The 25,006-nt window shown below is 37.2% G+C and overlaps 1 protein-coding gene and 1 pseudogene across 1 annotated transcript; both read right to left on the bottom strand.

The window, feature by feature from the left end:
- Positions 1–8,990: 8,990 nt before the first annotated feature.
- Positions 8,991–10,047, bottom strand: LOC110289910 (olfactory receptor 10AG1-like). Its single transcript, XM_021156312.1, has one exon. The coding sequence runs from the start codon at positions 9,951–9,953 to the stop codon at positions 9,030–9,032; it is 924 nt and encodes a 307-aa protein (XP_021011971.1). The 5' UTR covers positions 9,954–10,047; the 3' UTR covers positions 8,991–9,029.
- A 3,249-nt stretch (positions 10,048–13,296) lies between these two features.
- Positions 13,297–14,443, bottom strand: LOC110306482 (annotated as a pseudogene).
- Positions 14,444–25,006: the final 10,563 nt, after the last annotated feature.

Here is a 25,006-nt window from a genome sequence, read left to right as displayed (position 1 = left end):
TACCTGTTTGGATGTGTTGTCCTGTTTTCTTTAAGGACTTGTATCTCTTTATCAGTGTTCTCCTGTATTTCTTTAAGTGAGTTATTAAAATCCTTCTTGGTGTCCTCTACCATCATCATGAGATATGCTTTTAAATCCGGGTCTAGCTTTTCGGGTGTGTTGGGGTATCCAGGATTGGCCTAAGTGGGAATTCTGGGTTCTGATGATGGTGAGTGGTCTTGGTTTCTGTTAGTAAGATTCTTACATTTGGCTTTCGCCATCTGGTAATCTCTGGAGTTAGTTGTTATAGTTGTCTCTGGTTAGAGCTTGTTCCTCCCGTGATTCTGTTAGCCTCTATCAGTGGACCTGGGAGATGAGCTCTCTCCTGAGTTTCAGTGTTCAGAGTACTCTCTGCAGGCAAGCTCTCCTCTTGCAGGGATGGTGCACAGATATCTCGCTTTTGGACCTGCCTCCTGACAGAAGATGAAGGCCCGAAACAGGTCCTGTCCCAGAAGCTGTGTTGCTTCTGCCCGTCCCAGAAGCTGTGTAGCTTCTGTAGTCAGCACTCTCACCTACACTAGTCTAGTCTCTGAGAGATCCTGGATCAGAGATGGCTCCCCCAGGTGCTCTGGCAAAGCCCTCCCAGGTGGTGGTGGTGGGGGAACTTCTCCTCTCACAGGGAAGGTGCCCAGATGTCTGGAGCATGAAATGGGGTCTGCCCCAGTAGCTGTGTGGCTTACGCCTGTCCCAAAATCTGTTATCTTCTGTAGTCCACACTCTCACCTGCGCAGACTAGTCTCTGAGGGATCCAGGAACCAAAATGGCTCCCCCAGGTGCTCTGGCAAAGCCCTCCAAGGTGGGACAGACACCTCTCCTCTGCCAGGGTAAGTGCCCAGATGTCTGGAGCATGAAATGGGGTCTGCCCCGGAAGCTGTGTGACTTCTGCCTGTCCCAGAAGCTGTTATCTTCTATAATCCACACTCTCACCTGCACAGACTAGTCTCTGAGTTATCTGGGAAACAAGATGGCTCCCTCAGGTGCTCTGGCCTTTAAGTTTTTTTTTTTTAATTAGATATTTTCTTTAATTACATTTCAAATGTTATCCTCTTTCCTAGTTTCCCCTCTGAAAATCCCATATCACCTCACCCCTCCCCATGCTTCCCAACCCACCCATTCCCATTCCTGGTCCTGGCATTCCTCTATACTGGGGTATAGAGCCTTCACAGGATCAAGGGCTTCTCCTCCCGTTGATTACCAACTAGGTCATCCTCTGGTACAAATATAACTAGAGCCACAAGTTCCACCATGTGTTTCCTTTGATTGGTGGTATAGTTTCAAGGAGCTCTGAGGGTATTTATATTGATGTTCCTTCTATGGGGCTTCAGTCCCCTTCAGCTCCCTGGGTACTTTCTCCGGCTACTTCATTGGGGACCTTGTGCTTCATCCAATGGATGACTGTATTTGCCAGTCACTGGCAGAGCCTCACAGGAGACAGCTATACCATGTTCCTGACAGCATGCTCTTGTTGGTTTATGCCTAGTGTCTGGGCTCAGTGGTTTTTTTTTTGGGGGGGTGGATCCCCAAGTAGAACAGAGTTCTTACTTAAAACCACCTGTCTAAGGCTTTTTACTGTTGTAGTTTTAGGTAATGTTTAGTCACAACCTCTATTTTATTAGAAGGCATTGTATATATGATTTAACACTGGCAAGTGGAATGTATCAAGAAAAATATCCTTTTTAAAAATTTTTCCAATTTGGGAGGATACAGAATTTTAGAATACTTCCATATTTTTTTGGCATTTCATTATTGTCTCTTGTTAATTTAGTTATTCTCTCTCTCTTTGTCTCTCTGTCTCTCTGTCTCTGTCTCTGTCTCTCTCTCTCCATCTCTATCTCTGTCTTTTTCTGGAGAAGGATCTCTCAATCTTATTCATTTTCTCAAGCAAGTAACTCTCATACATTGATTCTTCATATTGCTTCTTTGTTTCTATTTTATTGATTTCATCCCTGAGTTTTATAGTATTTCTTGTCATCTACTCTTTTTGTTATGAATTCTTCATTTTGTTTTAAATTTTTTAAGTTAAGTTGCTTTGTGTTCTTTTGCGGGTATAAAAGTTCTCCTTTTCTTTTTATTTATTTTTTTTAATTAGGCATTTTCCTCATTTACATTTCCAATGCTATCCCAAAAGGTCCCCATACCCTCCCCCCCCACTCCCCTACCCACCCAATCCCACTTTTGGCCCTGGCGTTCCCCTGTACTGGGGTATATAAAGGTTTTTGGGTTTTTTTGCCTTTTTTTAATGTGTATTTTTTTATTAGATATTTTCTTTATATACAATTCAAATGCTATCCTGAAAGTTACCTATACTATCCCCCCACTTTGCTTGCCTATCCACTCAGTCCCACTTCTTGTCCCTGGCTATGCCAGTGCTTAGCAAATACAGAAGTGGATGCTCACAGTCAGATATAAGATGGAACACAGGGCCCACAATGGAGAAGCTAGAGAAAGCACCTAAGGAGCTGAAGGGGTCTGGAACCCTATAGGTGAAACAATATGAACTAATCAATCCCTCCAGAGCTCATATCTCTATCTGCATATATAGCAGAAAATGTCCTTGTCGGCCATCACTGGGAAGAGAGTTCTCCTTTTTTCATGTAGGCACTTTGTGAAATGAAACTTCTCCTTAGAACAGTTTTCATTATTCCCTATGGGTTTGGGCATATTGTGTATTCATTTTCACTCAATTCTAAAAAGTTTATGTTTTCCTTATGCTTGTTCAGACACACATTTCACTCAGTATCGTGTTGTTCACTTTCCATGAGTTTGTAAACTTTCTCTTGTTTCTGTTGTTGATATAAAGCTTTAATCATGCTGCATGACAGGAAGCAGGGTGCTACTTTTATTGTCTCATATTTGTTGAAACTTGCTTTGTAAATTATGTGGTCACTTTTTGAGGAACATCCATAATGTTCTGAGTAGAAAGTATATTCTTCTGTGTTTGGATGAAATAATCTGTAATATTTCTAAGGTCTGTTCGATTTATAATGTTAGTTAGCTCCACCTAATCAATATGTGATTAGCTGTAGTAGTGTTCCTTTTACACACTTAGGTTGTCTTGTGTTTGAGGCATAGAAATTTACTGAAGTGAATAACTTGGTTCCCTTTTTTCTTTTGATGAATATGTAGTACCCTTCCCTAAATACTCTGAATTTTTTTTTTTTTGCTGAAGTATATATTATCAGATATTTAAACTGTTACACCAGCTAGTTCTTACATCTGTTTTTTTGAATAACTTATTCCAAATCCTTTACTATGATAGGATGTCTAGGCTTCATGGTAAGGTGTATTTCCTCAGTGCAGCAGGATGGATCCTGTTTTCAAAACCATTTTATTAGTTTGTGTAGAGGAACATTAATCTAGCAATATAGCTATTCTGGATGGAATACAGGCAAACATCTTTAGTACACACCTTTAAACCCAAACAATGTAGATAAGGTTACTTTATAGAAGGAAGCAGCCATTTTTAAAAATAATTTCTAATTGAGAGGTAGAAAAAGTGCCAAGTTAGAGAAGTCTTTGACAGAATAATTTAGAGATATTATAGACCCAACTCTCAAGAAAACAGATAGTAAAGAAAAGTGATTTGAGAGCATAACAGGGAGAAAGCTTTCAATCAGTTGGGTCAGTGAGTTGGGATTTTGAGTCAGTTGGGAGTCAGTACAGTGAAGGGAGTACAGTAGAGTTGAGTTCCTTCATGAGAGGCAGTGGAAGCAAGAGAACAAGAAGCCATAATATTAGAACAAAATTCCAGGATGAGTCTGAGACCAAGAAGAAAAAACTCAGTTAGAAGCTGAGAGAAGCCAGATTTAATCAGTCAACATGCACAGGAGTTTGAGCCAGAGCAGCAGCTAAGAACCAGGGAGTCACCAGAAAGGGTGAATTTATTCATCACTAATTCAACTTAATTACATCAGGTGAATAAAAGTTACTTTCATAGTGTCCTTCTTATTGTGCAACTAAGGCCATATCAGGCTGAGAAATATCAGTGAAAGGTCGTTGTTCATACAGATTATTTTAATGTTGATATTTTTATGTTTTGTGTATATGTGTGTGTTTGACCTGATGGGCTGGAATTATTTATTCCCTGTGTTTTCTTGCATATAGCTAACTTAATCCAGTTGGAATTTACCTAATGGCACCTTCAGTAGGGTTGGGTTTATAGATATATATTGCTAAAATTTTGTTTTATTATATAACGTCCTCTGTCTTCTGTCTATGTTAATTGAAAAAATTTTCCACGTACAGCAATGTATGCTGGCATTTGTGGTGTCTTTGAGTCTATAACACATCTATCTGTCCAGGCATGTCCTTTCTATCCTTATCTTTTTGTTTGTTTGTTTGTTTGTTTGTTTTTGTTTTGTTTTTTGAGACAGGGTTTTTCTGTATAGCTCTGGCTGTCCTGGAACTCACTTTGTAGACCAGGCTGGCCTCAAACTCAGAAATCTGCCTGCCTCTGCCTCCCATGTGCATTAAAGGCATGTACCACCATGCCCGGCTTCTATCCTTGTCTTTATAGGACTTTTTATCATGAATAGGAATTGTATTTTTTCAAAGACCACTTACTTCTAATGAGATGATTATATGTTGTCTGTCATTCAGGCTATTTATGTGTTGTATCACAGTTAGTGATTATGTTGGTGAAACTATCCTTCCATCTGTGGAATGATGTCTTTTTAAAATTTTATATATAATAGTTGATATGCCATTCAATGTATGTTTGGATTCAACATGTAGGTATTTTACTAAATATTTTTACATGAATATTCACAAGTCAACTTGGTCCCATTATTTTCTTTCTTGTTGGATCTTTGTGCTTTTTAGTTATCAAGATAATTGTGGCCTTATAGAAAGATTTAGAAAATGTTCCATCTGTTCCATATGTTAAGAAGTATTGACATTTTTTTCTTTATGAAGTTGTTGGTAAAAATCCAACCTATTATGGACACTGATATTTAACAAACAATCTAGAACTGTACCCTAAAAATACAAAAAAGTATCTATCCTGGGGTTGGAGAGAGTCCTCCAATTTGACTAGATGATATGGGTTTGCTTAAATTATACTACTCACTGGTATTGACTTAACATTGATTGGTCATAAATATTTAAAACTTTATACATTATTTTAGGCTTCTTGTTGGGTAGAGTACTCATGTTTAAAATATGTCATTATTTTTTCATCCTGAGTAAGGTAACCCAATAACAAAAGAACACATATGGTATATACTCACTGAAAAGTGGATATTAGGTCAGAAGCTCAGAATACCCAAGATATAATTCACAGTTGAAATGATGTTAATGAAGAAGGAAGACCAAAGTATGGATAATTCTGTCCTTCTAAGAAGGGGAAGCAAAATACATATAGAAGAGGTACAGAGATAAAGTGTGGAACAGAGACAAAAGGAAAGACCATTCAGAGACTGCCTCACCTAGGGATCCATCCCATATACAGTTACCAAACTTAAACACTATTGTAGATACCAGCAAGTGCTTGCTGACAGGAGCCTGATAGGGCTCTTTCCTGAGAGGTTCTGCCAGTGCCTGACAAATACAGAGGTAGATGCTCTCAGTCAAACATTGGACTGACCACAAGGACCCCAATGAAGGAGCAAGAGAAAGGACCAAAGGACCTAAAGGAACTTGCAACCCCACAGGAGGAACAACCAGATGAACCAACCAGTACCCCCCAGAGCTCCCAGTAAGTAAACCATCTAACAAAGAATACACATGCGTGGACCAATGGCTCCAGCTCCATATGTAGCAGAGGGTGGTCTTGTTGGACAACAATGAGAGGATAGGCCCTTGGTCCTGTGAAAGCTCAATACCCTAATTTAGGGGAATGCCAGGACTGGGAATTAGGAGTGTATGGGTTAGTGAGCAGGGGGGATAAAAAAACTCATCTCAATGATAAAAGAACCTCTGGTGGAATCACCATGCCTGATCTAAAGCTTTACTACAGAGCAATTGTGTTTAAAAAATTGTGTTTACAAACTGCATGGTACTGGTATAGCGACAGATAAGTAGACCAATAGAATAGAATTGAAGACCCAGGAATGAACCCACACACCTATGGTCACTTGATGTTTGACAAGTGAGCTAAAACCATCCTGTGGAAAAAAGACAGCTTTTTCAACAAATGGTGCTGGGACAACTGACGGTTATCATGTAGAAGAATGTGAATTGATCCATTCCTATCTCCTTGTACTGAGGTCAAATCTAAGTGGATAAAAGAACTCCATATAAATTCAGAGACAGTGAAAGCTATAGAGGAAAAAGTGGGGGGAAGCCTGGAAGATATGGACAAAGGGAAAAATTCCTGAATAGAACAGCAATGGCTTGTGCTGTAAAATAGAGAATTGACAAATGCAGAATATCTATGATCAAAAATTCAGCTGATAGCAGATGTTGGCGAGAATGTGGAGAAAGAGGAACACTCCTCCATTGTTGATGGAGTACTGGTTGGTACTGGTTGTACAAGCTTGTACAACCACTCTGGAAATTAGTCTGGTGGTTCCTCAGAAAATTGGACATAGTACTACCGGAGGATGCCGCAATAACACTCGTGAGCATATATCCAGAAGATGTTCCAACTGGTAATAAGGACACATACTCCACTATGTTTATAGCAGCCTTATTTATAATAGCCAGAAGCTGAAAATACTCAAATGTCCCTCAACAGGGGAATGTCTACAGAAAATGTGCTACATTTACACAATGGAGTACTACTCAGCTATTAAAAAGAATGAATTTATGAAATTTCTATGCAAATGGATGGACCTGGAGGCTATCATCCTGAGTGAGGTAACCCAATCACAAAAGAACTCACATGCTATGTACTCACTGATAAGTGGATATTAGCACAGAGACTTAGAATACCCAAGATACAAGATATAATTTGCAAAACACATGAAAATCAAGAAGAACAAAGAACAAAGTGTGGACACTTTGCCCCTTCTTAGAATTGGGAACAAAACATGGAAGGTGTTACAGAGACAAGAGTTTGGAGCTGAGGCGAAAGGATGGACCATCCAGAGACTGCCACACCCAGGGATCTATCCCATAATCAGCCTCCAAATGCTGATACCATTGCATATGCCAGCAAGATTTGCTGAAAGGATCCTGATATACCTGTCTCTTATGAGGCTATTCCGATGCATGGCAAACACAGTGGATGATCACAGTCAACTATTGGATGGAAAACAGGGCCCCCAATGGAGGAGCTAGAGAAAGTACCCAAGGAACTAAAGGGGTCTGCAATCCTATAGGTGGAACAACAATATGAACTAACCAGTACCCCCAGACCTTGTGTCTCTAGTTGCATATGTATCAGAAGATGGCCTAGTCTGCCATAATAGTTAAGAGAGACCCCTTGGTCTTGCAAAGTTTATATGCTTCAGTACAGGGGAACACCAGGGCCAAAAAGTGGGAGTAGGGGGCGAAAGGTAGTTGGGGGATAGGGTATGGGGGACCTTTGCGATAACATTTGAAATGTAAATGAAGAAAATAACCTAATTAAAAAAAATTTGGAAATTAAAAATAATTTCATTTTGAGTGAAATCTTAGCATGAAGTATATGTTTGACTCAATACAGTTGAAATTATCATTAATATCCTTTCTGGTATATAAAAATATTATAATGAATGAAGAGAATTTAGTAATGTACATTACCTTATGAAAGAATTTATGACTAAATTAAAGATAAAAGTTCTGAAATATGTAAAAGATATGAATCTGGAACTAATACATTATATTTTTGAGCAATAATTTTAACACATTATGGCATTTTTATTACTTAGTAAATATCATAGAATCTAGGATATAGAAAAATGTATCTGCTGTAAGAATGTTTACATTTCAGTTATTGATAAAAATAAGTCCAGAAATCTATCATGTGACAAGTCAAGGCAGATTTTCTTTTACTTTTCTAACCAGTCAATAAGGTAATAAAACTTCTCTATGTCACTGTCTCTGTCTCTGTCTCAGTCTCTGTCCTGTCTCACTCTCTCTCTCTCTCTGTCTCAGTCTTTGTCCCCCCTCTGTGTGTGTGTATATATATATGTACACACACAAATATGTACATATATATGTATGTATGACATATGTATATATATACATATATATATATATATATATATATANATATATATATATATATATATATATATATATATATATATATATATATAAATCTAACATAACTACGATATAGCGTTAAAATAATATATTACATTTAGATATTTTAATGTGATATATTTTGTACCTTCCATTTCTAAACAGATTGCTAGAGCAAATATAAAGATTCTAATAGAAATATAAGAAAGTAAATGCATGAATAGATATAATATGATAAGACTATGGGCTATAGCAATACAGAGAAATGAAGAACAAGAGATCAGAGGTCAAGGAAAAATGACATCCATTTTCACCATCAAATTTCTTCTTTAAAAAAATAAGATATTTGAAACATGATCATTATGTGTTATGTTGAAAACAAAACCAAATATTACAAAACAAAAAGGCAGAGAACAAACCTATGTCTACATACAGTAATCTGTGGATATACATCAGAGGTCAGAGACATATATCTATTAACCAGTGAAGTCAACAATAACAAAAACTTGGAAAATAACAGCCATGTGGAATCCAAACGTAAGAACAGAATACAGAAAATCCTATGAGGACTAACACGTTTAGACAAAGCTCATTTTAGCAAGTGACCCCAAACCTTGGGTATATTACAAATTAACTGTCTTACACTGAATTGAGCAAATAACCTAGAAATACAGTAGTTAACAATGTGAGCATAGGTGGATATGAAAAATAATAGTTTTACATTGACTTTAGTTAATTTTATATCCAGTACACCCAATGAACTCTATGAAAAGAGTCTCTTAAGCAATGTACTTTGATATTCAAATACTCAATAAAAGACTTTATGAATTAAGATTTGCAGTACCAAGCTTGAATTTCCAATTGTATGCATCTGTACTTTTTTATTTTACATTTTCCCACCATATCAGTAACTTACTGTGTAATTTTCTCAGTGCCATCATGATATCTTTGTTCCTCAGAGTGTATATAATAGGATTCAAAGCTGGGATCAAAATGGTGTAGAAAAGAGACAACAGCTTCCCCATTCCTTCTGACTGGCTTTGTTTGGGCTGTAAGTAAGTAATGCTTGCTGTTCCATAGAACAAGACTACAACTATCAGGTGGGACGAGCAGGTGGAAAAAGCCTTGGCCATCCCTTTGGCTGAAGATAGTTTCATAATGTTGCAGATAATCTTGATGTAGGAGACAATGATTAGCAGAAATGGAACCATAACAAACACCACTGCAACAACATAGACTGCAACTGTATTCATAAAGGTGTCACCACAAGCAAGCTTAAGAAGTGGTGGGATGTCACAGAAAAAGTGATCTATTCTGTTAGAAGCACAAAAGTGAAGGGAGAATATCTGGTAGGTCTGCCCAATTTCTACTGGAATCCCACTGATCCAGGAGGCAGCTACCAGCTGTAAACACACCTTATTCTTCATAAGTAGAGAATATTGTAGAGGGTGGCAGATAGCCACATAACGATCATAGGCCATAGCTGCTAGCAAGAGGCACTCTGTGCCTCCCAACATAAGGACAAAATACATTTGTGTTGCGCATGCAAGCACAGAAATGTTTCCTTTTGAGGTATATAAATCCATAAGCATTCTTGGAATAGTAGCTGTTACATAACAGATTTCCAAAAAGGAAAAGTTGCTAAGGAAAAAATACATAGGAGTCTGGAGAGCAGGGTCCGTTTTTGCTAACACTATTATAATGCTGTTGCACAACAGAATTGTCATATACATAAACAAAAATACCATAAACAGCACCCACTGCAAATGAGGAACATTAGAAAACCCAAGAAGAATAAATTCCATCAGTGTGGAGGCATTCAATTTTTCTCGTTTGAATAGGTCTTCATCTGTAGATGTGGTAAATTTGAAAAAGATAATTTAATTGTATTTTCAAGAAATTTAATTCTTAAGATAACTGAATCAATATGCATGTATGACACATGGTATAAAAGTTCCCATTTGCCTAACTCAGATTCTTTGAAAATTTGACACTTCAAAAATCAATGAATTTTTCGTTTAAGTCAATTCAATACAGGAATATATTTCACTGAAGTATTTTTATTATATGCATATATACACGTAATTTACCTGTGTATATTATGGACAAACATTATTTACCACTGAGAGATGATTGTGTTGTTATTTTTATACATTTTCTGTGTTTGTGATATTTTTCTTACTATTCCATCTTCTTTTCCACCAAGAATTTTACCTTGCAAATTTTTGTAACTGCTCATACAAAATGAGTTTTTAAGTCTTTCTTTTAATATTGCAATGTGAGACAATATTCTGAAGATGATATTTTCTGGTTATAAGATCATTTTTACCTTTTTATTCTCTGTTATGCCAAGTATGGAAATCTTAGCCTCAGCACACTGCTCAATAAACTTTTCCACTAACAGCTCTTATCCATGGTGTAAAAACTTTTAGTCCAGGCAGGACGTACAACAGAGAGTTATAGAACTTTCCTGTTCAAAGATACTTAAGTTCATTTGACAGCTATATGAAAAACAAATGAAATATTTGTTATATAATTAACTTTATGTCAGTAAACATAAGCTGTTTTTATACTATATTATTGTGGTGTTCTTCATGTGAACTTGTTCTCTATGATTTTTCTCTACAATTATGAAAATGTTTTGTATATATTCCTTTTATTAGTAATAGATATAAGACAATGTCAAACACAATAATTACACTATCTGTGTCACTACTATTTTTTGAAATAAGTAATTTCTATTCACAATTATGAAATTGAATAAATACAAGTAATCATACTAAGTAATTATGTATGTTAAGATAATATTCTCAGAATTTAATGTTTTTTTGTTTCACCAATTTGATGTTCAAATTGAAAAGTGTTCTAAATAATACCCCTTAGAAACACAATTAAATATTACCTTCATAGAACTTCATCAAGTTGCTTATGCAAATACAAATGGCTTTAGCCTGTGACTTAACAAACCAGCCTCAGGAATACACTCCCCCAACAAAAATAATTCCTGGCTTTGGGCCCTCAGTACTACTAAAGTAGAAATATACTAACCCTGGGGACTACCTTGGCTCATGTGTCAATGTAATTTTAATAGACACTCAGATGGTAATTGTTCTGGCTTTATTTCAGAGCCAGGATTTTTAAATGGACACATCTCTGTCATCATTCCTTGTTGACATAGAGGACTCTCACATCCTAGAGAGTTCCTCTGAAATTGAAATGATGTTCAATTGCTTAATTTTACTTAGTAGAAGGTGATGCACTATTTCAATATGTAACTGATGAGGATTGCCATTGCATAACCTTGTTTCCTTTATGATTCTCCTGACTCAAAGTCAAGCCATCTTGTCCCTAAGGATACTCAGCCATGTATTCTGCCTTACACACTGAGCTCTCTGTCTTCCATATTTAGAGGAGCATAGCCATTTTCAGAAGTAGAATTCATAATCCTAAATTGACTTTATAAAAATATAAGTATAAACACCAATATGGTCTTTAACAAAATCATTAGACCTTTTTAGGTGTTTATGGATCACACCTTAAACACAACATAATCACTCTACAATTGTCTCATGGGTGCAGTAACATTTTTACATTCATCCTGCTTACATTCCTATGGCTGTTTGAGAGTTCTTTAATGAAATCTCATTGTCTTTATTTTCTGAATCCTGGTTTGTTTTACAAAAAAATGTTTGCCAAGCACTGTACTTCCATACATGTTTTATCAAAGTATGAATTCTGGTTTATTCTATATTATCACAAAATTACCAACTAAATGTTTTGTATTTCACCTATTTATCACAATACTAGAAATTATCTCAGAAACTAAAATGCTGTATTGCCTATGCCAGTTATTGTCAAACAAGTAACTTATCCTTCAGTTCCAATGTAGTACAGTTATGTGTTCAATAGTTACAAATTTTGGCTTTAACATTTCCTAGACAATAATCACCATCACATAAACAATTGGATCTCAAAGAAAGAGTTGAAAAACAACAACTTCATATGAAAACACATAGCATTCTTGTATGTATATGCTTGCATGCATACCTGCATTGTGTTCCTGCATAATGTGATTGTGTGTGTGTGTGTGTGTGTGTGTGTGTATGTGTGTGCATGTGTGAAGGAAGTTATATCGATAGAGCTTTCAAGTGCCATTTCTCTCCTTTCTCTTCTTAAGGAAAGGTCTTTTCTTTCTGCTGCTTCAGGGTATACTTCAGGTTAGTTGGCCAGTGTACATCAAGTTCTTCTCTCTGCCTCCCATCTCAGAGTAGGAATGCTAGGATCACAGATGGACACCACCGATTCTAGGTATTCTAAAGGCTCAGGGAATCAAACCCAAGATATAAGGCTTATAAGGCAAGCAGTTACCATTGCAAAGAATTACCTGGCCCCCGAAATATGCTTTTTGAAAGCCAACTAATAGCATATACATATCATTTTATAATCTGTGTGGGCCACAAATGAAGGGTCAATTGATATTTGTGCATTAGTCCTGCGACCTGAAAAATAAAATTAATGGTTTCAGATAAAATATGATAGAGCTGGTATTGGTGGTTTTAAGACTGTCAGAAAAAAAAATCAACATGTTTGGAGAGAATCAACATTCTCCAACAAAATTCTTGCCTTTGCTGCAAGAAAACCAGTGTTTCTGTATTTTTTTCAAAACCGAAAAGTTATTTCACCAGTACTGTAATATTCTTTGAATGTCTTTGATACTTTCTTTTTCTTTTGGTAAGACTTTTCAGAGTTTAATGAGAAACTTAAAATAAAGATATATATATAAGAAATTCAGTTTGTTTAGCCAGGCTTGGTGGCATATGCCTTTAATCCCAGCACTTGGGAGGCAGAGGAAGGCATATTTCTGAGTTCGAGGCCAGCCTGGTCTACTGAGTGTGTTCCAGGACAGCCAGCGCTACACAGAGAATCCCTGTCTCAAAAAACAAAAACAAAAACAAACAAAAAACAAACAAACAAAAAAAACAAAAAAAGAAGAAATGCACTTTCTTTAATGTACAAAGAAAAGTATGAGTAGCAACAAAAGTTAATGAACACTGACCCATGTTTACACGACTATCTAGTTCATATTAATTTTACTCTTCAAACAGGAAGGTTTTGGCAATTTAGGGAACAAGAGAAAGCTAAAATTTATTATACAGTTTTTCTTCTATATGTGTAAGCTGTGCTCACAGAGATGGCTTCTTTTACTTCTGTGTACAGAAATTCAGTTGTATATAAAATTGTACCTGTACAACAGCTGAGGGAGACTAGAAATAATGGGTCCATACAGCTCAAACAATGGTGCAGCTACCACCTTGTAATTTTTAGGGACTGCAAACAAGGTTTCTCTTAAAGCTGAATAAGAAACAACTTCTTATGTTCCTTGGGTGTTGGTATATGTTGTGGAATATTCGGATACTGAGAAGGTTGAAAATTTGGTCTCCACTAGATCTCAATGAAGTCATCAATGGCCCAGTCTTTTAGGACTTCATCTTGACCACCCGGTATCTCTATCATTAAGCGTTTTAGTCCTTCAACTTCATCTTCTCCTGGGTTAAGTTCACTACCGGGTAATTTGAAGAAAGTTGTTCCCAGCTGTAGCAATAATACAGGCAGGGAGTGCTCATGCACAATCAGAACCCCTTCTTCTCATCCCAATCTTATCAATTTCTTCCCTCATGCACTGAAATCTGGCTTTAACAGAGTTATCCATCTCATAAAGGGGCTCCTTTGTACCTGAAGTGTAATTGGTAAGCCAGCATATTGCTATATTTTAACTTATGGTAAATAGTAATACTGTACCTTGATCCATAACCTGTTTATTCCTTCTTTCTGGTGGGAATAGAAAAAAACAGAAGCCCTTCCAGTCTGCGCCAGCACCAGGTCAACTAGTGCGCAGAGTCTGCTGATACCCCCATGTTCCCTAGAGTACTCTCCATGCGATTTTAGGATTACTGGTAAATTGAACACAACATCTGTTCCAATCCAATCGCACAGAACCCGAGACAGCAGAAGGGAAGCAGAAAACCTGCCAAATCAGGGGCACAAGTCCATTTTGGTCAGCACCAGCACCAGATCACCTAGGGCGCTGAATCAGCGGATACCCCCACAGTCCCTAGAGGACTCTCCACCAAATCTTAGGATCACTGGTGAGTGGAACACAACATCTGTTCCAATCCAATTGTGATGGGCTTGTGACAGCAGGAACAAGGACACCAGAGCCCTTCCTAACCAAGGCTCAGGTTCGTTTTGATCAGTTCTAGTTTACCTTGGTTTTCAACAGACCAGTCAGCTCCATGATCCTCAAAGGAGACACCACTTCCAGGCACTGTAACACGCACAGGATCATAGGACAACAGGATCCCAGGTTAACTGGAACTGGGTCAAACCAGTATTTCAGGGTCTCAGAGGAAGATTGACTGCCAAAAACTCTGACACACCCAGAATCTTAGGTTCAAAGGATCCCACAATCAAAGGATCACAGAGAAAGCTGGACTCTAAGGATTCCTGAATAAACTAGGATTATAGGAAGGGCAGGCTCCAATCAGATATATTGAGGGCAGCAAGCACTTGAGATAATCAGGTGACAGGCGGCAAGCATAAGAACAGAAGCAACAGAAACCAAGGTTACTTGGCATCATCAGAACCAAATTCTCCCATCAGAGCAAGTCCAGGATACACCATCACACCAAAAAAGCAAGACATGATCTAAAGTCACTTCTCACAATGATGATGGTGGACTTTAAGATGGAATATTGGAAAACACAGGTAAACAGCTAGAAACCTTTAAAAAGGAAACACAAAAATCCCTTAGAGAGTTACAGGAAAACACTACCAAACAGGTGATGGAAATGAACAAAACCATTCAGGATCTAAAAATGGAAGTAGAAACAATAAAGAAAACCCAAAGGGAGACAACACTGTAGATAGACACACTAGGAAAGAAATCAGGAACCATAGATGGGAGCATCAGGAACAGAATAGAAGAGATGGAAGAGAGAATCTCAGGTGCAGAAGATTCCATAGAAAACATGGGCACAACAATCAAAGAAAATGCAAAATGCAAAAAGATCCTAACTCAAAACAGCCAGGAAATCCAGGACACAATGAGAAGACCAAACCTACCGATAATAGGAGTAGATGAGAATGAAGATTTTCAACTTAAAGGGCCAGCAAATATCTTCAACAAAGTTATAGAAGAAAACTTCCCATATCTAAAGAAAAAGATGCCGATGAACATACAAGAAGTCTACAGAACTCCAAATAGACTGGACCAGAAAAGAAATTACTCCTAACACATAATAATCAGGACAACAAATGCACTAAATAAAGACAGAATATTAAAAGCAGTAAGGGAAAAAGGTCAAGTAATGTATAAAGGCAGGCCTATTAGAATTACTCCAGACTTCTTACCAGAGACTATGAAAGCCAAAAGAGCCTGGACAGATATTATACAGACACTAAGAGAATACAAACGCCAGCCCAGGCTACTATACCCAGCCAAACTTTCAATTACCATAGATGGATAAAGTATTCCATGACAAACCAAATTCACACAATATCTTTCCAAGAATCCATCCCTTCAAAGGATAATATTGGAAAAAAAAAAAAAACAATACAAGGACGGAAACTACACACTAGGAAAAGCAAGAATATAATCCTTCAACAAACCAAAGAGAAGACAGCCACAAGAACAGAATCCCAACTCTAAGAACATCAAAAAAAAAAAAATAAAATAAAATAACAGGAACAAACAATTACTTTTGCATAATATCTCCAAATATCAATGGATTCAATTCCCAATAAAAAGAATTAGTTAACAGACTAATTAACAAGAATTAGTTAACAAACTACAAAAAAAGAACCCAGCATTTTGCAGCTTACAGGAAACCTATCTCAGGGAAAAAGACAGACACTACCTCAGAGTGAAAGACTGGAAAACAATTTTCCAAGCAAACAGTCAGAAGAAACAAGCTGGAGTAGCGATTCTAATATCTAATAAAATTGATTTCCAACCCAAAGTTATCAAAAAAGACAAGGAGGGCACTTCATACTCATCAAATGTAAAATCTTCCAAGAGGAACTCTCAATTCTGAATATCTATACTCCAAATGCAAGGGCAGCCACATTCATTAAAGAAACTTTAGTGAAGCTCAAAGCACACATTGCACCTCACACAATAATAGTGGGACACTTCAACACCCTACTCTCATCAATGGACAGTTCCTGGAAACAGAAACTAAACAGAGACACAATGAAACTAACAGAAGTTAGGAAACAAATGGATTTAACAGATATCTAACAAAACATTTTATCATAAAATAAAGGATATAACTTCTCAGCACCTCATGGTACCTTCTCCAAAAGTGACCATATAATTGGTCACAAAACAGTCCTCAACAGATACAAAAATATTGAAATTATCCCATTAATCCTATCAGATCACCATGGACTAAGGCTGATCTTCAATAACAAAATATATAATACAAAGCAACTTTCACGTGGAAACTGAACAACACTCTAGGGTCAACAAAGAAATAAAGAAAGAAATTAAAAACTTTTTAGAGTTTAATGAAAATGGAGCCACAACATACCCAAACTTATGGGACACAATGAAAGCATTTCTGAGAGGAAAACACATAGCTCTGAGAGCCTCCAAAAAGAAACTAGAGAGAGCATACACTAGGAACTTGACAGTATACCTAAAAGCTCTAGAAAGGAAGCAAATTTACCCAAGAGGAGTAGATTGAAGGAAATAATCAAACTCAGGGGTGGTATCAACCAAGTAGAAACAAGTGAAATATTCAAGGAATCAATGAAATAGTAGCTAGTTCTTTGAGAAAATCAACAAAATAGATAAACCCTAGCTAGACTCACTAAAGGGCCTAGGGGCAATATCCTAATTAACAAAATCAGAAATGAAAAGGGAGACATAACAACAGATCCTGGGGAAATCCAAACACCATCAGATCCTTCTACAAAAGGCTATACTCAACAAACCTGGAAAATCTGGATGAACAGGACAAATTTCTAGACAGATACCAGGTACCAAAGTTAAACAGTCCTATATCCCCTAAAGAAATAGAAGCAGTCATTGATAGTCTCCCAATCAAAAAAAGGCCAGGAACAGATGGGTTTAGTGCAGAGTTCATCAGACCTTCAAAGAAGACATAATTCCAGTTCTTCTCAAACTACTTCACAAAATAGAAACAGAAGATACTCTACCCAATTCATTATATGAAGCCACAATTACTCTGATACCTAAACCACATAAAGACCCAAAAAGACCTGAGAAATTCAGTCCAATTTCCCTTACGAATATCATATCGATGCAAAAATACTCAATAAAATCCTCACAAAATGAATCCAAGAACACATCAAAACAATCATCCATCATGACTAAGTAGGCTTCATCAAAGGATGCAGGGATGGTTTAACATAAGGAAATCTATCAACGTAATCCTCTATATAAACAAACTCAAAGACAAAAAACCCATGATCAGCTCCTTTGATGCTGAGAAAGCATTTGACAAAATCCAACACCCATTCATGATAAAAGTCTTGAAAAGATCAGGAATTCAAGGCCTGTACCTAAACATAATATAAGCAATCTACAGCAAACCAGTAGCCAACATCAACGTAAATGGAGAGAAGCTACAAGCAATTCCACTGAAATCAGGGACTAGACAGGTCTGCCCAAGTTCTCTCTACCTATTCAATATAATTCTTGAAATTCTAGCCAGAGTAGACAACAAAAGGATGTCAAGAGGATACAAATTGGAAAATAGAAGTCAAAATATCACTATTTGCAGATGATATGATGGTATATATAAGTGACCCTAAAAATTCCACCAGAGAACTCCTAAACCTGACAAACAGCATCAGTGCAGTAGCTGGATATAAAATTAACTCAAAGAAATCAGTGGCCTTTCTCTACACAAAGGATAAACAGGATGAGAAAGAATTTAGGGAAACAACAGCCTTCACAATATTCACAAATATTATAAAATACTTTGGTGTGAGTCTATCTAAGGAAGTGAAAGATCTGTATGATAAGAACCTCAAGTCTATGAAGAAAGAAATCAAAGATCTCAGAATGTGCAAAGATCTCCCATGCTCATGGATTGGCAGCTAGCGGTTTTATAGAAAAGGGGCTGGGGCTGGGGGAGGAATTGGTGGGGTTTCACATGATTGGTTCATTTAAACATCAGCAGGGAGGAATTAGCATGGTTTCATATGATTGGTCCATTTAAACATCAACAGACTGTACATGCAGATAACATTTAACTTAGGTCATAAGGGCCAGAGATAGGAGGGCGCCAGGCCAGTCCTGACATGTCATTCTCTTTATCTTTATGGCCAAGCAGCCTCAGGAATGACCTAAATATGGGCCTGCCCAGGCATGTTCTGGCCTGTTCTGCTATGTTCTCAGCTCCAGGTTTCAAAGCTCACAAACAAGACTTTGGGCTATTTGACATAAATTACATGAATCTCAGGTCTCATGTTTTATTTTCTTTCAACAAACCTATGGTCACTTGATCTTTGACAAAAAAGCTAAAACCATCCAGTGGAAAAAAGACAGCATTTTCAACAAACGGTTCTGGCACAACTGGTGGTAATCATGTAGAGAATGTGAACTGATCCATTCTTATCTCCTTGTACAAAACTCAAGTCTAAGTGGATCAAGGACCTCCACATTGAACCAGAGACACTGAATGTTACAGAGGTGAAAGTGGGGAAACCCTCGAAGACATGGGCACATGGGAAAAATGCTCAATAGAACAGCCATAGCTTGTGCTGAAGATCGAGAATTGACAAATGGGACTTCAAAAAAAGAATGAATTTATGAAATTCCTAGCCAAATGGATGGACCTGGAGGGCATCATCTTGAGTGAGGTAACACAATCACAAAGGAACTCACACAATATGTATTCACTGATAAGTAGATATTAGCCCAAAACTTAGGATACCCAAGATATAAGATACAATTTGCTAAACGCATGAAACTCAAGAAGAATGAAGACCAAAGTGTGGACACTTTTCCCCTTCTTAGAATTAGGAACAAAACACCCATGGAAGGAGTTACAAAGTTTGGAGCTGTGATGAAAGGATGGACCATCTAGAGACTGCCGTTTCCAGGGATCCATCCCATAATCAGCTTCTAAACGCTGACACCATTGCATACACTAGCAAGATTTTGCTGAAAGGACCCAAATATAGCTGTCTCTTGTGAGACGATGCTGGGGCCTAGCAAACACAGGAGTGGATGCTCACAGTCAGCTATTGGATGTATCACAGGGCTCCCAATGGAGAAGCTAGAGAAAGTACCCAAGGAGCTAAAGGGATCTGCAACCCTATAGTTGGAACAACATGATGAACTAACCAGTACCCCAGAGCTCTTGTCTCTAGCTGCATATGTATCGAAAGATGGCCTAGTCAGCCATCANTGGAAAGAGAGGCCCATTGGACTTGCAAACTTTATATGCCCCAATATAGGGNAATGCCAGGGCCAAAANAATGGGAATGGGTGGGTAGGGAAGTGGGGGGCGCTATGGGGGACTTTTGGGATAGCATTAGAAATGTAATTGAGGAAAATATGTAATAAAAATATTAAAAATTTTAAAAAAAAAGAAAAAAAATAAAGTACAGATTATCATTAAAAAAAAATTTCAAAAGTTCTGTAAGGCAAAAGATCCTATCAATAAGAAAAAAAGGCCACCAAAAAACTGGGAAAGGATCTTTACCAGTCCTAAATCAGATAGGGGACTAATATCCAATATACATAAAAAACTCAAGAAGGTGGACTCCAGAAAACCAAATAACTCCATTAAAAAATGGGGCACAGAGCTAAACAAAGAATTCTAAAATGAGAATTATCAAATGGCTGAGAAACACCTGAAAAAATGTTTAACATCCTTAATCATTAGGGAAAAGCAAATCAAAACAACCTTGAGATTCAACCATGTTCCACCATGTTCATAGCAGCCTTATTTATAATAGCCAGAAGTTGGAAAGAACTCAGATGTCTCTCAACAGAGTAATGGATACAGAAAATGTGGTACATTTACACAATGGAGTACTACCCAGCTATTAAAAACAATGAATTTATGAAATTCCTAGGCAAATGGATGGATCTGGAGGGTATCATCCTGAGTGAGATAACTCAATCACAAAAGAACCCAGTACTCACTGATATACGGATATTAGCCCAGAAACTTAGAAAACCCAAGATAAAATTTGCAAAACACATGAAACTCAAAAAGAAGGAAGACCAAAGTTTGGACAATTTGCCCCTTAGAACTGGGAACAAAACACCCATGAAAGGTGTTACAATGGCAATGTTTGGATCTGAGACAAAAGGATGGACCATCCAGAGACTGCCCCACCCGGGGGTCCATCCCATAATAAGCCACCAAAAGCAGACTCTATTACATATGCCAACAAGATTTTGCTGAAAGGACCTTGATATACCTGTCTCCTGTGAGGCTATGCCAGTGCCTGGCAAACACAGAAGTGGATGCTCACAGTCAGTATTGGATGGAACACAGGACCCCCCAACGGAGGAGCTACAGGAAGTACTTAAGGAGCTGAAGGGGTCTGCAACCCTATATGTAGTACAACAATATGAACTAACCAGTACCCCCCCAGAGCTCGTTTCTCTAGCTGCATATGTAGCAGAAGGTGGCCTAGTCTGCCATCATTGGGAAGAGCGGCTGCTTGGTCTTGCAAAATTATATGCCCCAGTACAGGGACAACACCAGGACTAAGAATTGGGAGTGGGTGGATAGGGAAGCGGGGGTGGGGGCTGAGGATATAGGGGATTTTCGGGATTACATTTGAAATGTAAATGATGTAAATATCTAATAAAAAAATTGCGAAAAAAAGACCCAGAAAGTAAAAGATATGTGCATCATGCAGGCCAGTCTCCCCTTCTAGCCCTTTTTAAAATTTTTATTTTTCTGTTTTTTTAAATTTTATGACATTTTTGGAAATTATGTTCTTCATTTTGGATCATACTCACCCCTCCAAATCTTTTTGTTTTTAATAAGTTTACAAAGGCTATTCTGGGCTTCCTAAATATTTTTAGATATGTGGTCTTCCACTATATTATACTAGACTTACAAGGAATGCATTTTGAGAGAAAACTCTCCCTCCTTTCCCATGAATATAACAGTTGCTAATATTTCCATGGATATGTGTAACAACTAATGACAAACTCCCATCTCAGTGCTGAGATTTGATCTAAAGTATACCAATCTTGTGTATTCTGTCTGAACCACTGTTATCTCATATGCTCAACTGTCTTGTTTTGTCTCAGAAATAGTTTCCTTGTAATTATCTACACCCTCTATGTCTTACACTCTTTTTACAAGTATTCATGAATTTGGAATCAGGGTTCCAGTGTGTGTGTGTGTGTGTGTGTGTGTGTGTGTGTGTGTGTGTGCATGTGTGTATCTGTTTTTTTTTTTCTCCTTAGGACTGAGCATTCCACAATCTTACCTGCTGCATGCAGACATATTGTGTGTCTCTGTGTTAATTAGTATCATAAATAGTAAATTCTGAAATCATGGCTGCAAAATTTATTAATCTACAGTTATAAAGACAAATCATTAGGAGTTTGTTTAATAACTTCTCAATTGTTTAATATCAATCTGAATATGTTCTCCTGTACCATCTGTGACCTGTCTAACTACAATCTGGCCTGACAATGGTGGCATTTACAGGTTTTACCTTGTAAGGTGAAACTTAAATCTGATCAGAAAATACTTGGTGGCTCCCATGGTGTTTATGTCACTATCATAGCAATGATATCTTGCCAGGGTAGTTATTATTGTATCTCTTAGGTATCATGGCTGGTATGAATAATAATGAATTTTCTCCTCCAGAAGCATGTCTGGCACCATAGAAAGCTATAAAAGTCAGTGAGTGGACATAAAGTTTCCAGATCAGTACCAAATTGGTTCCCAATATTCTTTGAGTCAAAGAAATGATGTCTTCAAAATTGGTCTTTCCATCGAGTTCTAGAAGGTAAACCAAAGTGATGACAACATCCTGTGTGGTTTCTTACCCCACTATAGGGTAATTTGTTTTAAAATTTTTTGTGTATATATGTATATTATATATTAAATACTATATTTGTGTACATGTATATTATAAATACATATTTATCTATGTATATATTTTATTTTAGAAACCTTTATAGTAGAATAATTTTATATCATTGGAGTATGGAGTATAAAAGAGTAGGAAGAGGGCTAACTAACATTGCAGATATGATATTTAATAAAATTTACCTCTTAACTTGACATTTGATAAAGAAAATTTCAAGAGAAGTTAGTGGACATTATGTGACATAGTCATAGCTCATTGAATTTTATTATTTGGGAGAGAGGGTCAGACTTGCAGTAAGAATTGACCAAATTACAGTGGAAGCACTTTTAAATATATAAATTTCTAACACTGGCATGAACTTTAGAGTGAGAACAAGGATTATGGAGTTATTAGAGCAATTAAAATTTACCACTAAAAATATGCTAAATTTCTTAAATGGAACAACTAAAGTATGGGTTGGCAGTACCTAAAAGAACTGGCCAGACTTACACTGGTAGCCTCAATGTATAAAGTTATACATTATTTTAAAATATTTCTTTTTTAAATTTATTTTGGTTAATTAGGTATTTTCTTCATTTACACTTCAAATGCTGTCCCAAAAGTCCCCCAGACACCCCACCACCACTCCCCTACCCTCCCACTCCCACTTCTTGGCCCTGGCGTTCCCCTGTACTGAGGCATATAAAGTTTGCAAGATCAAGGAGCCTCTTTTCCCAATGATGGCCGACTAGGCCATCTTCTGATACATATGCAGCTAGAGACACAAGGTCTGGGGTGGTGGTTAGTTCATATTGTTGTTCCACCTATAGGGTTACAGACCCCTTTAGCTGCTAGGGAAATTTATTGAAAAAAAAAAAACACAGAGTTGCAGCTGTTTCTGAATGGGAATAGGGAGTGTAAAAACCTGTGTGGAAGGATGGGCTATTATAGGGTTTTTGAAGCATGTGCATTGAGAGCTAGGGGAAAAGTACATTGTGGCGATAAGTGTCACTTGGCTGTTAATTAAGTCATAGAAGTGGGGATTTCCAAGTTTCATCTATGGAACAGGACAAGCATGGGCAATTGCCAATTGGCCTTTTACTCTACAGTTTAGAGAAATATATCCCTGTATGCTGTTATACAGACAGAGATTGCTATAGACATGTTTTAACACTGACATATTTAGCTACAAATATGAACAGAACTGGGGATATTCTGCTTATGATAATTTTGTCAGGTATCTAGAATGTGACCCTTACTGACTCAAAAAGTTTTCATTAAGATTTCAAAGGAAGTCTTGGTAAGCCAAGAGACCATAAAATGGTCAAGGTTTCTAAAGGCAAGTCCTGAAAGGATGATGCATAACCATAAAGATGAAACCTAAGCTTTGAGGGGAACTTTAAGTTGACAGAGACACCAAACTTGTGGATTTTTGGTATGAACATACTCAGGAAAGGTCAGGAGTCAGAAGGAGCAGTGAAGTTACACACTACAAAGTACAAGAATGCAAGGCTTTTCAAGGACTTAAAATTAATGTTTTGTTCCACTTATTGCCAGTGTTTCATGGAGATCCACAATTTAATGTTTGCCTCATTGAGTTTTGGTCTGGTGTTGGTTCATTATATAACAGATATTTAATTGCCCATGTACCAGAGTTTTGTGCAACAATTTTCTTCAAGGTTAAATCCTTACATCCTGCTGGGCAGTGGTGGCACACACCTTTAATCCCAGCACTTGGGAGGCAAAGGCAGGTGAATTTCTGAGTTTGAGGTCACCCTGGTTTACAGAGTGATTTCCAGGAGAGCCAGGACTGCACAGAGAAACCCTGTTTCGAAAACCATAAATAAATAAATAAATAAATAAATAAATAAATAAATAAATAAATAAATAATAACCAACCAAACAAAAAACCAACCAAGCAAACAAACAAACAAACAAACCCTTACATTCTTCATAGAACCTTTAAAAGCTGAAAGATAAACAACTCAAAATAGCTTAAATAAGTTCCTGGAATTCACAAAATTCACTAAGCTCATTCTTTCCAAGAGTAAAAAGGTTAGTTTATGATAATCACTCTCAGACAAGAAAATGTTCAAAGATTCAGGAGACCAAAGCCTGGAAAAAGCAGAAACTGGCCAATCTGCCTAGAAGCATAAAAAAAAATTGAGAACCTGGAAAGTCCTATTAAGCTGCCTGCAGATTGTACAGCATTTGTAAGCTGTCCCTCATCATTCTGGTGTGATGTTGCAACACAGTTGTGTTTGACTCATTTCTGCTCCTATTAAAAATCCCTGACCCATAATCTGATAAGTGGCCAATACATCACATTGTTTCAGTAATTTAGTCTTTGATCATGTCTGTATTTTGTTCTGTTGTCTCCCTCTCTGAAGTGAGTAGAATGTTTTGTTTCCCCAAAAAGAGCCTTGTCATAAATCGTATGTTTAAGATTTTATCTCAAATTCCATAAGGCATTTGTATAGTAAATTTTTGAACATTTTTTAACTCTTATGGGTTTTTAATGATAGTTAAATGTATTTTGTTATTAGATGTCTATGAGAATTGAAAAAAAAATGGTATATTTGAAAATGGAATCCTAGGGGCTGGTGAGATGGCTCAGTGGGTAAGAGCACCCGACTGCTCTTCCAAAGGTCCAGAGTTCAAATCCCAGCAACCACATGGTGGCTAACAACTATCCGTAAAGAGATCTGGTGCCCTCTTCTGGAGTGTCTGAAGACAGCTACAGTGTACTTACATATAATAAATAAATAAA

The sequence above is a fragment of the Mus caroli genome, chromosome 2 (genome assembly GCF_900094665.2).
Source record: "Mus caroli chromosome 2, CAROLI_EIJ_v1.1, whole genome shotgun sequence".
Taxonomy (NCBI): domain Eukaryota; kingdom Metazoa; phylum Chordata; class Mammalia; order Rodentia; family Muridae; genus Mus; species Mus caroli.
The sequence above is the reverse complement of the archived record's forward strand: the minus strand, read 5'-3'. Positions and strand labels throughout refer to the sequence as shown.

Coding starts and splice junctions, on each gene's coding strand:
- LOC110289910 (XM_021156312.1), bottom strand. CDS start 9,953: ATGGAATTTATTCTTCTTGGGTTTTCTAATGTTCCTCATTTGCAGTGG.